Source organism: Babylonia areolata, chromosome 27, assembly GCF_041734735.1.
Source record: "Babylonia areolata isolate BAREFJ2019XMU chromosome 27, ASM4173473v1, whole genome shotgun sequence".
Lineage (NCBI taxonomy): Eukaryota > Metazoa > Mollusca > Gastropoda > Neogastropoda > Buccinidae > Babylonia > Babylonia areolata.
Window position 1 is genome coordinate 38,213,141 of NC_134902.1, and position 12,869 is coordinate 38,226,009.

Below are 12,869 nucleotides of genomic sequence, written 5' to 3' on the forward strand. Positions count from 1 at the left end.
CGCACAGGCATCGACAGACCTTGTGGCAGGCAGACAGAGATAAGTCTCTGGTTGATCTTCGGTCACTTTGGATCGTTGATGTGTAAGTTTGTTTCAGAAACTAAACAGTTTCAAAGAGGCGTCAAAGCATGTGAACTGGTCCATATACGCTACACTACACGATCTACTGTGTTATATATATATATATATATATATATATATATATATATAAATATATATATGGAGTGCTGGCCCTGAGGCAACGCGTCCGCCTAGGAAGCGAGAGAATCTGAGCGCGCTGGTTCGAATCACGGCTCAGCTGCTGGTATTTTCTCCACCTCCACTAGACCATGAGTGGTGGCCTGGACGCTAGTCATTCGGATGAGACGACAAACCGAGGTCCCGTGTGCAGCATGTATTGTAGCGACGCGCTCTCCCTGGTGAGAGCAGTCCGAATTTCACAGAGAAATATGTTGTGATAAAAAGAGAAATAACAAATACAAATAAGAGTATAATAAAAGGAGCAGACGCGTGATCTTCGCAAAAACCCAACCCGTTGATCAGACCTAAAGAATCTTATCCACCCGAGGTTTCTGTAAAGCATTACGGTGGAAAGAGGAAAAAAAACTTGTGCCGCACGAATAAATCGTAAAGCATGCACTGCATAGCTTGGCGTCAAATCACGTGACTGTGCTGTGCAGCGATTGGCTACAGGACATCACGTGGTAATGCTGAGTGTTTTTCTCCGGCGCACGCGAGCTAGTCAGGTTGCTGAAGAGAGGAGTCGTGCTGCTGAGATGACACAGAAGGATAGATGATGCGAAGAAGAAGAACAACTAACCCTTATCCGCTTAGATGCACAGGTTGCAGGAATGAAAGATGGCTGCCTTCAGAGACTGAAGGTGCTGCATGCACATGCTGAAAGGAGGTAATATACAAAGGGAGGTCATTAGCAGCAGCGACTTATGTTTTGTTCGCCTGGGGGGAGTTGTAGGCCAGTTTGCACAGGACAGGAATCAGTCCCCTGCCGAAGTCTGCACCAGTGGGTCACGGTCAGTGATTAAGATTAAATGCAATTTTAGGATAAAAAAAAAGAAAGTCATTTTCAAACGAGTGAAGAATCATTGCGGTGCCGCACAGAAGTGTTAACCAGATTTGGGCATTACCCACAATTCTTTTTTTTTTTTTTTTTTTTTTTGGTTGCTGCCCCGTCAACTGCACCGTTTCAGTGGCATTACTCCCACGCCGCTCATTTAGATTCCCCCATACACGGCCACACCCGGGTTTGTCCGTCGTAGTTCCAGCGTCGGCAGTCCACAGGGAACCATCGATGTTAGGCCGCCAGGAGGCCACACACCAGAGGAGACCCTGCACTGCTGCTGAGTCACTTCGGTGGTGTTCAGTGGTGCCTGTTCTGTTTTAACGTACTTAGGACACCACCTACTAAGCCCCCTACTAACGACAATAATGGCTTAGTCGCGGAACCAGACTGTACCCACAATTCTTCCCCTGAAGGCGGAAACAGTATTGTTCACAACTAGGCATGGGCGATCACTCCGCCAGTCACAAGAAGAACAGAAGGAAAGAAATGTGGATTTTGCCCAGATTCGTTACAGCATGCCGTTGGATCTTGGCCATACCAGCATAGCTTTCTCTCTCTCTTCTTCTTCAGCAGCCAGACCTCCATAAGGTCCAATGTCCTGCTCGATGGTTTGGTACACTTGTCAGTATTGTAGAAGTGATCAGTGGATCAGTGGATCCGACGGGCGCAATAGCCGAGTGGTTAAAGCGTTCAACTTTCAGTCTGAGGGTCCCGGGTTCGAAACTCGGTAACGGCGCCTGGTGGGTAAAGGGTGGAGATTTTCCGATCTCCCAGGTCAACATATGTGCAGACCTGCTAGTGCCTGAACCTCCTTCGTGTGTATACGCACGCAGAAGATCAAATACGCACGTAAAAGATCCTGTTATCCTGGTCAGTGTTCGGTGGGTTTGGAAACAGGAACATACCCAGCATGCACACCCCTGAAAACGCAGTATGGCTGCCTACATGGCGGGGTAAAAAACAAAAACAAAAACGGATATGCACATAAAATGTTACATGTCTGTTTGAGTGTGTATGTGTGCGTGCCTGAAATCTGACTGAGTGACACAGGAAACGAATGATGAGCGCCCAGTGGCAGCCGTCAGTCGGGCAGGCAGCCTGTGGTGCAAATGACCCCGTGTTTGTAACGCGCTTAGAGCTTGGTCTCCCACCGACGACAGGCGCTTTTTTAAGTTTCGATATCTTCTGATATTGATTAGATTGCTATAACACCCCATGTTATACTGAACTGTTGAACTGTCGGCAGTGTGCGGAACCTGAAAGAGCTGCAGAACCTGGGGCTGTACCTGTCTGACCTCAACATGTTTGACCACAGCGTCAGTGCCGTCATTGGGGGCTTCGAGAGTGCCGCTAACCTGGAGTACTACACTGAAAAGGTCAGTCAGGACACAGCGCCTTTCTCACAGCGCCTTTCTCACAGCACCTTTCTCACAGCGCCTTTCTCACAGCACCTTTCTCACAGCGCCTTTCTCACAGCACCTTTCTCACAGCACCTTTCTCACAGCGCCTTTCTCACAGCGCCTTTCTCACAGCACCTTTCTCACAGCGCCTTTCTCACAGCACCTTTCTCACTGAGCCTTTCTCACAGCGCCTTTCTCACAGCACCTTTCTCACAGCGCCTTTCTCACAGCGCCTTTCTCACAGCGTCTTTCTCACAGCACCTTTCTCACAGCGCCTTTCTCGCCTTTCTCACAGCGCCTTTCTCACAGCGCCTTTCTCACAGCACCTTTCTCACAGCGCCTTTCTCACTGAGCCTTTCTCACAGCGCCTTTCTCGCCTTTCTCACAGCGCCTTTCTCACAGCACCTTTCTCACAGCGCCTTTCTCACTGAGCCTTTCTCACTGAGCCTTTCTCACAGCGCCTTTCTCGCCTTTCTCACAGCACCTTTCTCACAGCGCCTTTCTCACAGCGCCTTTCTCACAGCGCCTTTCTCGCCTTTCTCACAGCACCTTTCTCACAGCACCTTTCTCACAGCGCCTTTCTCACAGCGCCTTTCTCGCCTTTCTCACAGGGCCTTTCTCACAGCGCCTTTCTCACAGCGCCTTTCTCACAGCGCCTTTCTCGCCTTTGTCACAGCACCTTTCTCACTGAGCCTTTCTCACAGCACCTTTCTCACTGAGCCTTTCTCACAGCACCTTTCTCACAGCGCCTTTCTCACAGCGCCTTTCTCACAGCACCTTTCTCACCTTTCTCACAGCACCTTTCTCACAGCACCTTTCTCACCTTTCTCACAGCGCCTTTCTCACAGCACCTTTCTCACCTTTCTCACAGCACCTTTCTCACAGCACCTTTCTCACCTTTCTCACAGCACCTTTCTCACAGCACCTTTCTCGCCTTTCTCACAGCGCCTTTCTCACAGCACCTTTCTCACCTTTCTCACAGCGCCTTTCTCACAGCGCCTTTCTCACCTTTCTCACAGCACCTTTCTCACCTTTCTCACAGCACCTTTCTCACAGCACCTTTCTCACCTTTCTCACAGCGCCTTTCTCACCTTTCTCACAGCACCTTTCTCACAGCGCCTTTCTCACCTTTCTCACAGCACCTTTCTCACAGCACCTTTCTCACAGCACCTTTCTCACAGCGCCTTTCTCACCTTTCTCACAGCGCCTTTCTCACAGCACCTTTCTCACAGCACCTTTCTCACCTTTCTCACAGCGCCTTTCTCACCTTTCTCACAGCGTCTTTCTCACAGCGCCTTTCTCACAGCACCTTTCTCGCCTTTCTCACAGCCCCTTTCTCACAGCCCCTTTCAAACAGCCCCTTTCTCACAGCCCCTTTCTCACAGCCCCTTTCAAACATCCCCTTTCTCACAGCGCCTTTCTCACCTTTCTCACAGCCCCTTTCTCACAGCACCTTTCTCACAGCGCCTTTCTCACAGCACAGCACCTTTCTCACAGCGCCTTTCTCACAGCGCCTTTCTCACAGCGCCTTTCTCACACGCTAGTCCGGCAAGCTTCTCGCGAGACACGCTAGGAACGTGCGGGCATATTTGTTGTTGTTTTTTTCCCCCCCCCGGCAATATCCATATTTCTTCCCCCTCTGTTCTTTCCATTCAGTTTCGTTCCTTAGACGGAAAATCGCAGATTTGTAAAAGTAACAATATTGTTTTTTTACTCTACATTTCTTCCCCTGTCAAGAGACGTAAAGAAGGCCAGTCAAAGAGTAGAAGGGAAGAAATGTGGAGTAAAGATTACAATGTTATTTAACCAATTCAAAAGTTTTGTCCGTCTTATAAAACGGAAAGGTACAGGGGGGAAGAAACGTGGACATTACCTCCGCCCCCCCCCCTCCCCGCCCCCACATCGCGGCAGTAGTTTCTAGGTTCTCCAGACTCAGTAGGGCTAGGTTTTCTTCAGACCAACTTTTTCCAGAGGTAAGGACAGCCATCTGCTTTCCGCCTCGCCTTCGTTTCGTGTTGCATGTAATCCTTGCAAGTGTGCTTGGGACTGAGGAACACCGGCGTCTCGGGGTTTCACATTGACTGATAACTATTGCATTGTATTGTATTGTATTGTGTTGTATTGCCCCCAAAACTATTGCATTGTATTGTGTTGTGTTGTATTGCCCCCAAAACTATTGCATTGTATTGTATTGTGTTGTATTGCCCCCAAAACTATTGTATTGTATTGTGTTGTGTTGTATTGTCCCCAAAACTATTGTATTGTATTGTGTTGTATTGCCCCCAAAACTATTGCATTGTATTGTGTTGTGTTGTATTGCCCCCAAAACTATTGCATTGTGTTGTGTTGTATTGTCCCCAAAACTATTGCATTGTATTGTATTGTGTTGTATTGCCCCCAAAACTATTGTATTGTATTGTGTTGTGTTGTATTGTCCCCAAAACTATTGCATTGTATTGTGTTGTGTTGTATTGTCCCCAAAACTATTGCATTGTATTGTGTTGTGTTGTATTGTCCCCAAAACTATTGCATTGTATTGTGTTGTATTGCCCCCAAAACTATTGCATTGTATTGTGTTGTGTTGTATTGCCCCCAAAACTATTGCATTGTATTGTGTTTTGGGCAATGTCCACAGTTCTTCCTCTCTACTTCTTTCGTTTCAAAGATGGAAAAAGTTGCATTGCATTGCAGTGCATTGCATTGTGTATTGTATCGTATCGTATCGTATCGTATTGTATTGTATCTTCAGTTTCTCCAGTTTTAGAGTTATGCGTGCGTGAGAATGACTGGTGCGAAAGCGCTTAGATTTGTCTATGCACAAGATTCAGCGCTATATAAATACCATTATTATTATTATTATTATTATTATATATCCACATTTCCCCCAGTAATCTTTCGTTTCGAAGACGGCAAAAAGTGAATTGGTTCATAACATTTAATATAATTTATTCCCTCCATTTCTTCCCCTCCACTCTTGTACTGGCCTCCTTAACGGCTTTGAAGAGAGTGGGGGGGAGGGGGGGGATGTAGAGTATATTTTACAATATCATTAACCAATGTACAACTTTTGCCGTCTTCGAAACGAAACTAAATGGAAAAAGTACAGGTGAAGAAAAGTGGATATAGTTTGTCACAACACATTTCTCTGTGGGAAATTTGGTCTGCTCTCTCCAGGGGAGGGAATGCGTGTTGCCACAGTGCAGCGCCACCCGTTCCCCACCCCTCCACCCCCCAACTCCGCCCTTTCTTCAGCATGCAAGTGTATTTGTTGTCCTATCAAAGTGGATTTCTACAGAATTTTGTCATGGACAACCATTTTTGTTGCCGTGTGTTCTCTTACGTGCGCTAAGTGCATGCTGCACATGGGACATCGGTTTATCGCCTTATCCGAATGACTAGCATCTAGACCACCATTCAAGGTCTGATTGAGGGGGAGAAAATACAGGGCGAGTGAGGGGTTCAAACCTGTGCACTGAGATTCTTTTGCTTCCTAGGCGGACGAGTTACCATTGGGCCATCACTCCTCCTGTTCATTTGTCCTGGCGACAGGTTGACTCCCCACACACTGTCCCCAGCCCTCGCTAAGTAGACCTAGGGAGACCATTAGTGAAAGTAACTACCGGTATAGCAGTGACAACTCAAGACCTCATTCATTATATAGTACAGGGAAAGATTACATCTTTTTTTCTTCTCGTAACAAACAGCAAGAAGAAAATAGTCACACACAGTTCCCACAGATAATTCCAAGTCACTTCTGCCGTGTCAGCGCTGACGTGTTATATTCACAAAGGAAAGTGGCAGAAAGGATGAGACGCTCATCTGCGTCCGTGAGAGTCTGGGTTCGAATCCCGCTCTCACCCTTTCTCCCAGTTAAGTTTGACTGGAAAATCAAACTAAGCGTCTGGTCATGAGACGATGAACCGAGGCCCCGTGTGCAGCACGCATTTGGCGCACTGAAAAAGAACTCATGGCAACGAGAGTGTTGTCCTCTGGCAAAGTTTAGAAGATGAAATACACTCTATATATATGATAGTCAGTCGTGTCCGACTATGACCATCACAGCAGCAGAGGAGGCAACTGCTGTTCCGACTATTTGGGCTAGAATTTGATTATAGTGGAGAGTGTCTTGCCCAAGTTACATCCCCACTCTCTCGGCCAAGAGGGTTTTAGGACAGTCGGCGTTGGGATGGTTCCCAAAGGCCAGCTAGCCCACAAGGCTGCAGCTCTAAGAGCCAGTGCAATTTTGCCTCCTAGTTTGAGAGTCATAGTCCTCCACAAAAGACTAAGCTGTAAATGATTTCCCATTGACTGGAGAAACCACTGATAATACAGCTCTCACTTTGCTGTTGGCCGAAATGTAAACTTATGTCAATCTGTGATATAAGCCGAGTGTTGGGTCGTAGGCACTCTGATGGGTACACAAATACATATGCATGCACTCAAGGCCTCACAAGTTAGCGCATTGAGTTACGCTGCTGGTCTGTCTAGGGGATGTGATACAATGTATATGGATTTGTCTGAACGCAGTGACGCCTCCTTGAGAAACCAGCTGTGAAACTTTATTAATTCACTCAGTACGGCCAGTCCTCTCTTCTCCTCTACACAGACCCCTCGGATGTCCAGTGGGTGTCTGAATGACCCAACCTTTAGCTTCCGTCGTCAGAACTGTGGTATTCTTTGTCAACATTCACCTCTTCAGTAAAGAGCGTTCCGCTTGTAATATTTTGATGATGGTAATTGGGATGAAACGCTGTTAACGTCGTCTCTTTCGCCGTTTGTATGGAGAGAGTTAACAGAACACACCCTATCTCGGTGAAAAGGGGAGGGTGTTGGGGGGAGAAGGGAGGGGGGCGGGGTTGCGACAGGTCAGCACTGTAGCGGACTGCTGACTCACCCTTCCACTGTCAATGAAAAATTAGCTGCCCAACGGACATGTGGAGAGAGCATTTCCACGTGTTCGCCCGAAGTGTGTGTGTGTGTGTGTGTGTGTGTGTGTGGGTGGGTGTGTGTGTGTGTGTGTGTATGTGTGTGTTTTGAATATCCTCACTGAGTTACCTGCGTTTCTCATAATAAATATGTGTATGTTTGTGTGCGGGTTTTTGAGTGAGTGAATGCTTCTAGTGCTATTGAAAAACGCATAGAGCTTCAAAAATACACGCTAATGCAAGACGTCTCGATGAACGAATGAATAATAAATAAATAAATCAAGACAGATAAGTGATTTAGTTGTACCGGCCAGTGGGACTTGGCGTGTATTTGGAGCCTTGGAAAGCACTGGACATGGCTGATTTGATGGACACCACAATGACCCTCCAGCTGGCTTTTCTTTCACTCCATACCGCAAAACTCTGCAGTCAGTCTGGGGAGCTGGCTGACGATAAGTGATGGAGATTGGTCCGAGTCGATAAAAAGCGTCTGCAGTCTCTTTCTGAAATCTCTCTTTCTCTCTCTCACACGCGCGCGTGCACACACACACACACATGCACACATGCACGCGCACGCACACACACACACGCACGCGCATGCACACACACACACACACGCACACACACACACACAGACACACACACACCCTCACACACACACACACACGCATAGACACACACACACACACACCCACGCACGCACACACACACACACACACACACACACACACGCAGACACACACACACGAAAACACACACACATAGGCACACACACACACACACACACACGAAAACACACACAGACACACAGACACAGACACACACACACAAAAACACACACGCACACACGCACGCACACACACACACACACACACACACACACTCACGTCCCATCAGTACGTCTGGTGATGTGTCTGGCCAACAGAAACATGCACATTGTGTGCGCCCTCCGACGGCTCGCATAGACAGTAGTCGTGCAGATTGTTGATTGATAGGCACTCAGCACGCTTACATAGGCCCACACACACACACACACGCGTGCGCACAAACGCGTGCCAGTGAGCGCGCGCCTGCACTCCCCTGCATACATGTACATATCTGAGAATCATGCAGACACACTCTTTCATGCTTGAGGACACACAGGCACACACGCTGACACACAGACACAGACACTGACTGACTGAAACCATTTATTGTCAGATTAACTGTTTGTTGTACTGACATTTTCGCAACCATTTGAATAAAATATTAACTGAGCAACACAAGGAAATTCTGATTTGAGGGAAGGTATGATTAAAAAAAAATTAACAAATCAAGTTACCAAATTTCATTAATATCATTATCTCCAAATAATATTCTAACGCACACACATACTCACATACGTGTCTCCCCCACCCTCTCCCTACGTATATCCATGCATGCACACAAACGCCCATTATAATTCCTACACCTCATTCCCCTGCCCACTCACACACACACTCACACACACACACACACACACACACACACACACACACACACACGTCGATGGCTTGATGTAAAAAAAAGAAAAAAAAAAAAAGCAATTGTAGCTCATTCAACTGACCATCATGAAACAAAATCTCCAGTTGACTTGATACGTACATACACACGTACATACATATACACATATACCCTCCGCACGCACGTACGCTCACATACACACACACACACACACACACAGAGTAGGGAACTGATTGGTTTTCAAGATGGGAAACAGGCAGAGGAAATTTACAATCCAGATGACTTGAGTCTCTCTCACTCTCTCTCTCTCTCTCTCACTATCTCTCTCTCTCTCTCTTCACTCTGACTTTGTCATCTATGTATGAAGAAGGACGGAAGATATTGCGAATATTTTATTTACTTGGTGAATGGAACTGGATTGTATTAGCTATTTTGAGGGAGGGGTGGGGGTGGGGGTGGGGGGTCATTTATGTTGTCGATGTTGTTGCGTTATTTTTGACTCACTTGTGTAAACAAAGTGAGTATGTTTTAACCCGGTGTTCGGTTGTCTCTCTCTGTGTGTGTGTGTGTGTGTGTGTGTGTGTGTGTGTGTGTGTGTGTCCGTGGTAAACTTTAACATTGACATTTTCTCTGCAAATATTTTGTCAGTTGACACCAAATTTGGCATAAAAATAGGAAAAATTCAGTTGTTTCCAGTCATCTTGTTTAAAACAACATTGCACCTCTGGGATGGGCACAAAAAATAAAAAAGAAGCCTAATTATATGCAAACTGCATTTACTGTTATATTTATATTTTTTGTATTATCTAAACTTGGCATTTTGACCTCTTATTCTGACCCAACAACAAGAGGAGTCATTATTATCATTTTTTGTTCAAACAGGAACTTCTTTTGCTAAGGATGGAATTTTTAAAAAATTTCCAAACGTTTTGGTGCAGATAGTAAAAAAGGGAAATGACTCTGTAATTAATGCTAGGGGACTTAATTTATCACAAGTGAGTCTTGTTCTTTATCTTCTTACAGTGTGACCCCCATCAGTAAGGGGCTTTGGCTTTCATCGGAATAAAGATTGTCATTGTTGTTGCTATCGTTATCGTTGTCTGTCTGTCTGTGTTTGTGTTTGTCTCTGTTTGACTGTGTTTATCTGTGTTTGTCTCTGTTTATCGGTGTGTGTGTTTATCTGTGTTTATCTCTGTCTTTGTGTTTGTTTATCTGTGTTTGTCTCTGTCTTTGTTTGTCTCTGTTGTCTGTGTCTGTCTCTGTTTATCCGTGTGTGTGTTTATCTGTGTTTGTCTCTGTTTATCTGTGTTTGTCTCTGTCTTTGTTTTGTCTGTGTTTGTCTCTGTTTATCCGTGTGTGTGTTTATCTGTGTTTGTCTCTGTCTTTGTTTGTCTCTTTATCTGTTTGTCTCTGTTTTTGTTTGTCTCTGTTTATCTGTGTCTCTTTATCTGTGTTTGTCTCTGTCTTTGTTTTGTCTGTGTTTGTCTCTGTTTATCCGTGTGTGTGTTTATCTGTGTTTTGTCTCGGTTTATCTGTGTTTGTCTCTGTCTCTCCTCCCCTTCTTCTCTCGACGTGGATAAAAAAAGGGTTTTGTCACACTTGTTACTTTCTATCTCTTTGTCTTTCACTCCCCACCCCCCTCTCTCTCTCAGTCCGTCACATGCCCAATCTTTCTTTTTGTCTCTGTTTCTATGAACCTGTAGTTATTTTTGTGTGTGTCTTTTTTTTTTCTTGTTGTTCCGTGTGTTGTCTTTGTCTCGCTCTCTGTCGTTGTTTCCCTTGTGACTGGGTGTGTATGTGTGACTCGTTTCCGTGTTTTTCTGTTTGTGTGTTCTTCCGTCAGTTCATCCATCTGTCTCCGTCAGTGTCTGTCCTGTTCTCTCTCTCTCTCCCCCCCTCCCTTCCTTCCTGTCTTTAACACGCTCTCAGGAACAGTCTGTAAAAACCGCGAGCTCAGTCTTTCTCTCTCTCACACACGTTGCCCACACGCACAACTGATGCGTTTCCCGGCCATTCTTGACTTCGTTCTGATGCTTGTGTGTGTGTGTTAAGCATGAACGTGAAAAGTCTTTTTGTTGTGAGTTATCATTTTAAAGCACATTGTGGCGCCTTTTGAATAATTCTGACACAGCAATACACACTGGGTGTGTGTGTGTTCTCCAGGAAAAGAAGATCAGCGCCAGGATCGAGAAGAACCTGGAGCTACAATCCAACGAATACGCCATTCGTGAGAGGTTCTTCCGATACCTGGTGCCCCCCAACATCGCTAGCAAGATGCTGCGCCAGGAAAACACCTGTGAGGTGAGAACTTGTAGACAGATATAAAGAAATTACCTGTGTGGTGCGAACAGGAAAACACCTATGAAGAATTTACCTGTGTGGTGCAAATAGGAAAACACCTAGAAATAAATTATTTGTGAGGCGCAAACAGGAAAACACCTAGATAGAAATTATCTGTGTGGTGTGAACCGGGAAACATCGACAAAGAAATTATCTGTGTGGTGTGAACCGGAAAACACCTGCGGGATTCAAAACAGGAAACAGCTATAGAGAAATTACATGTGTGGTGTGTGAACCAGAAAACATCTGTGAGATTTAGAACAGGGAAATATCTACAAAGAAATTACCTGTGTAGTGTGAACCAAAAAATATCTGTGAAAAAAGTACAGAGAAATACCCGTGTGAGATAAGGTCAATTTGATGGTGTAGTAAGGTCAGTGTGTCAGTTAAGGATCTTGTCCAGGTGAAAGCAGTTTGGAGACGGTATTTTGTTTTACTGTGTAGATTTTTAAGTTGAACAGTCACGCCAAAATGCCTTCAAATCAATCAGTTTAAACTGATTAGGCTTTCTGACCTGATGATATCGAAACCTTATGAAATATAATCTTACTGAATTCTAATACATAAAATTTATAATTCCATTTTATTAGGAAGTGTTCAAAATTATTATATATGTATATATATATATAAAAGAACTGGGGGGAAATAATGCTCCAAGTAAAGGGAGGTAAATCACTTGTGACCGATTTACCTGGAGATTAAGGGGAGGAAAATCACTTGACTGATTTACCTGAAGATGGTAGACAACCTTGCTGCAACAGGAATGACACCTGAGAGGTGATGACAATTGGGACATGAATCTTGTGTGACACTGAGGACCGGAAACACCTGCAAGGTATGGACAGAAAACTTGTTTTAAGAACAGAGAATGAGTCAAGGACAGGGAACGTGAGTTAAGGACAGGAAACGTAAGGACAGGAAACTGGAGTTAAGGACAGGAAACGTAAGGACAGGAAACTGGAGTTAAGGACAGGAAACGTAAGGACAGGAAACTGGAGTTAAGGACAGGAAGCGCGCGTGGTGTTAAGGGCAGGAGTTTTGTGTGACGTCAAGGACAGGAAACCTGTGTGACGTCAGAGTCGAGGAATACCTGTGAGGTCATGAAGGGCAGGAAATCAGTGCTGTGTGGTGTTAACATCAAGGAACACGTGGAAAAAAATAACAGGAAATAACCCTCTACTTTAGGACAGGCAACTTGTGTCAAGGACAGGAGACTTGTCTGATGTCAGAGACATGACTCGACGGGCGCAATAGCCGAGTGGTTAACTCACTCAGTACGGCCAGTCCTCTCTTTTCCTCTACACAGACCCCTCGGATGTCCAGTGGGTGTCTGAATGACCCAACCTTTAGCTTCCGTCGTCAGAATTGTGGTATTCTTTGTCAACATTCACCTCTTCAGTATAAGAGCCTTCCACATGCAATATTTTGATGGTGGTAATTGGGGTGAAACGCTGTTAACGTCCTCTCTTTCGCCGTTCGTATGGAGAGAGTTAAAGCATTGGACTTTCAATCTGAGGGTCCCAGGTTCGAATCTCGGTGACGGCGCCTGGTGGGAAAAGGGTGGAGATTTTTCCGATCTCCCAGGTCAACATATGTGCAGACTTGCTAGTGCTTGAACCCCCTTCGTGTGTATACGCAAGC

General features: G+C 45.5%; 1 protein-coding gene across 1 annotated transcript in view; it reads left to right on the forward strand.

The window, feature by feature from the left end:
- LOC143301078 (soluble guanylate cyclase 88E-like) overlaps positions 1 to 12,869 on the forward strand; it is a 28,198-nt gene that overhangs the window by 552 nt on the left and 14,777 nt on the right. The window contains exons 2-3 of the mRNA XM_076615084.1: positions 2,328 to 2,457; positions 11,052 to 11,189. Coding sequence (XP_076471199.1) covers positions 2,328 to 2,457; positions 11,052 to 11,189 — 268 coding nt within the window. The remainder of the gene's footprint in view (positions 1 to 2,327; positions 2,458 to 11,051; positions 11,190 to 12,869) is intronic.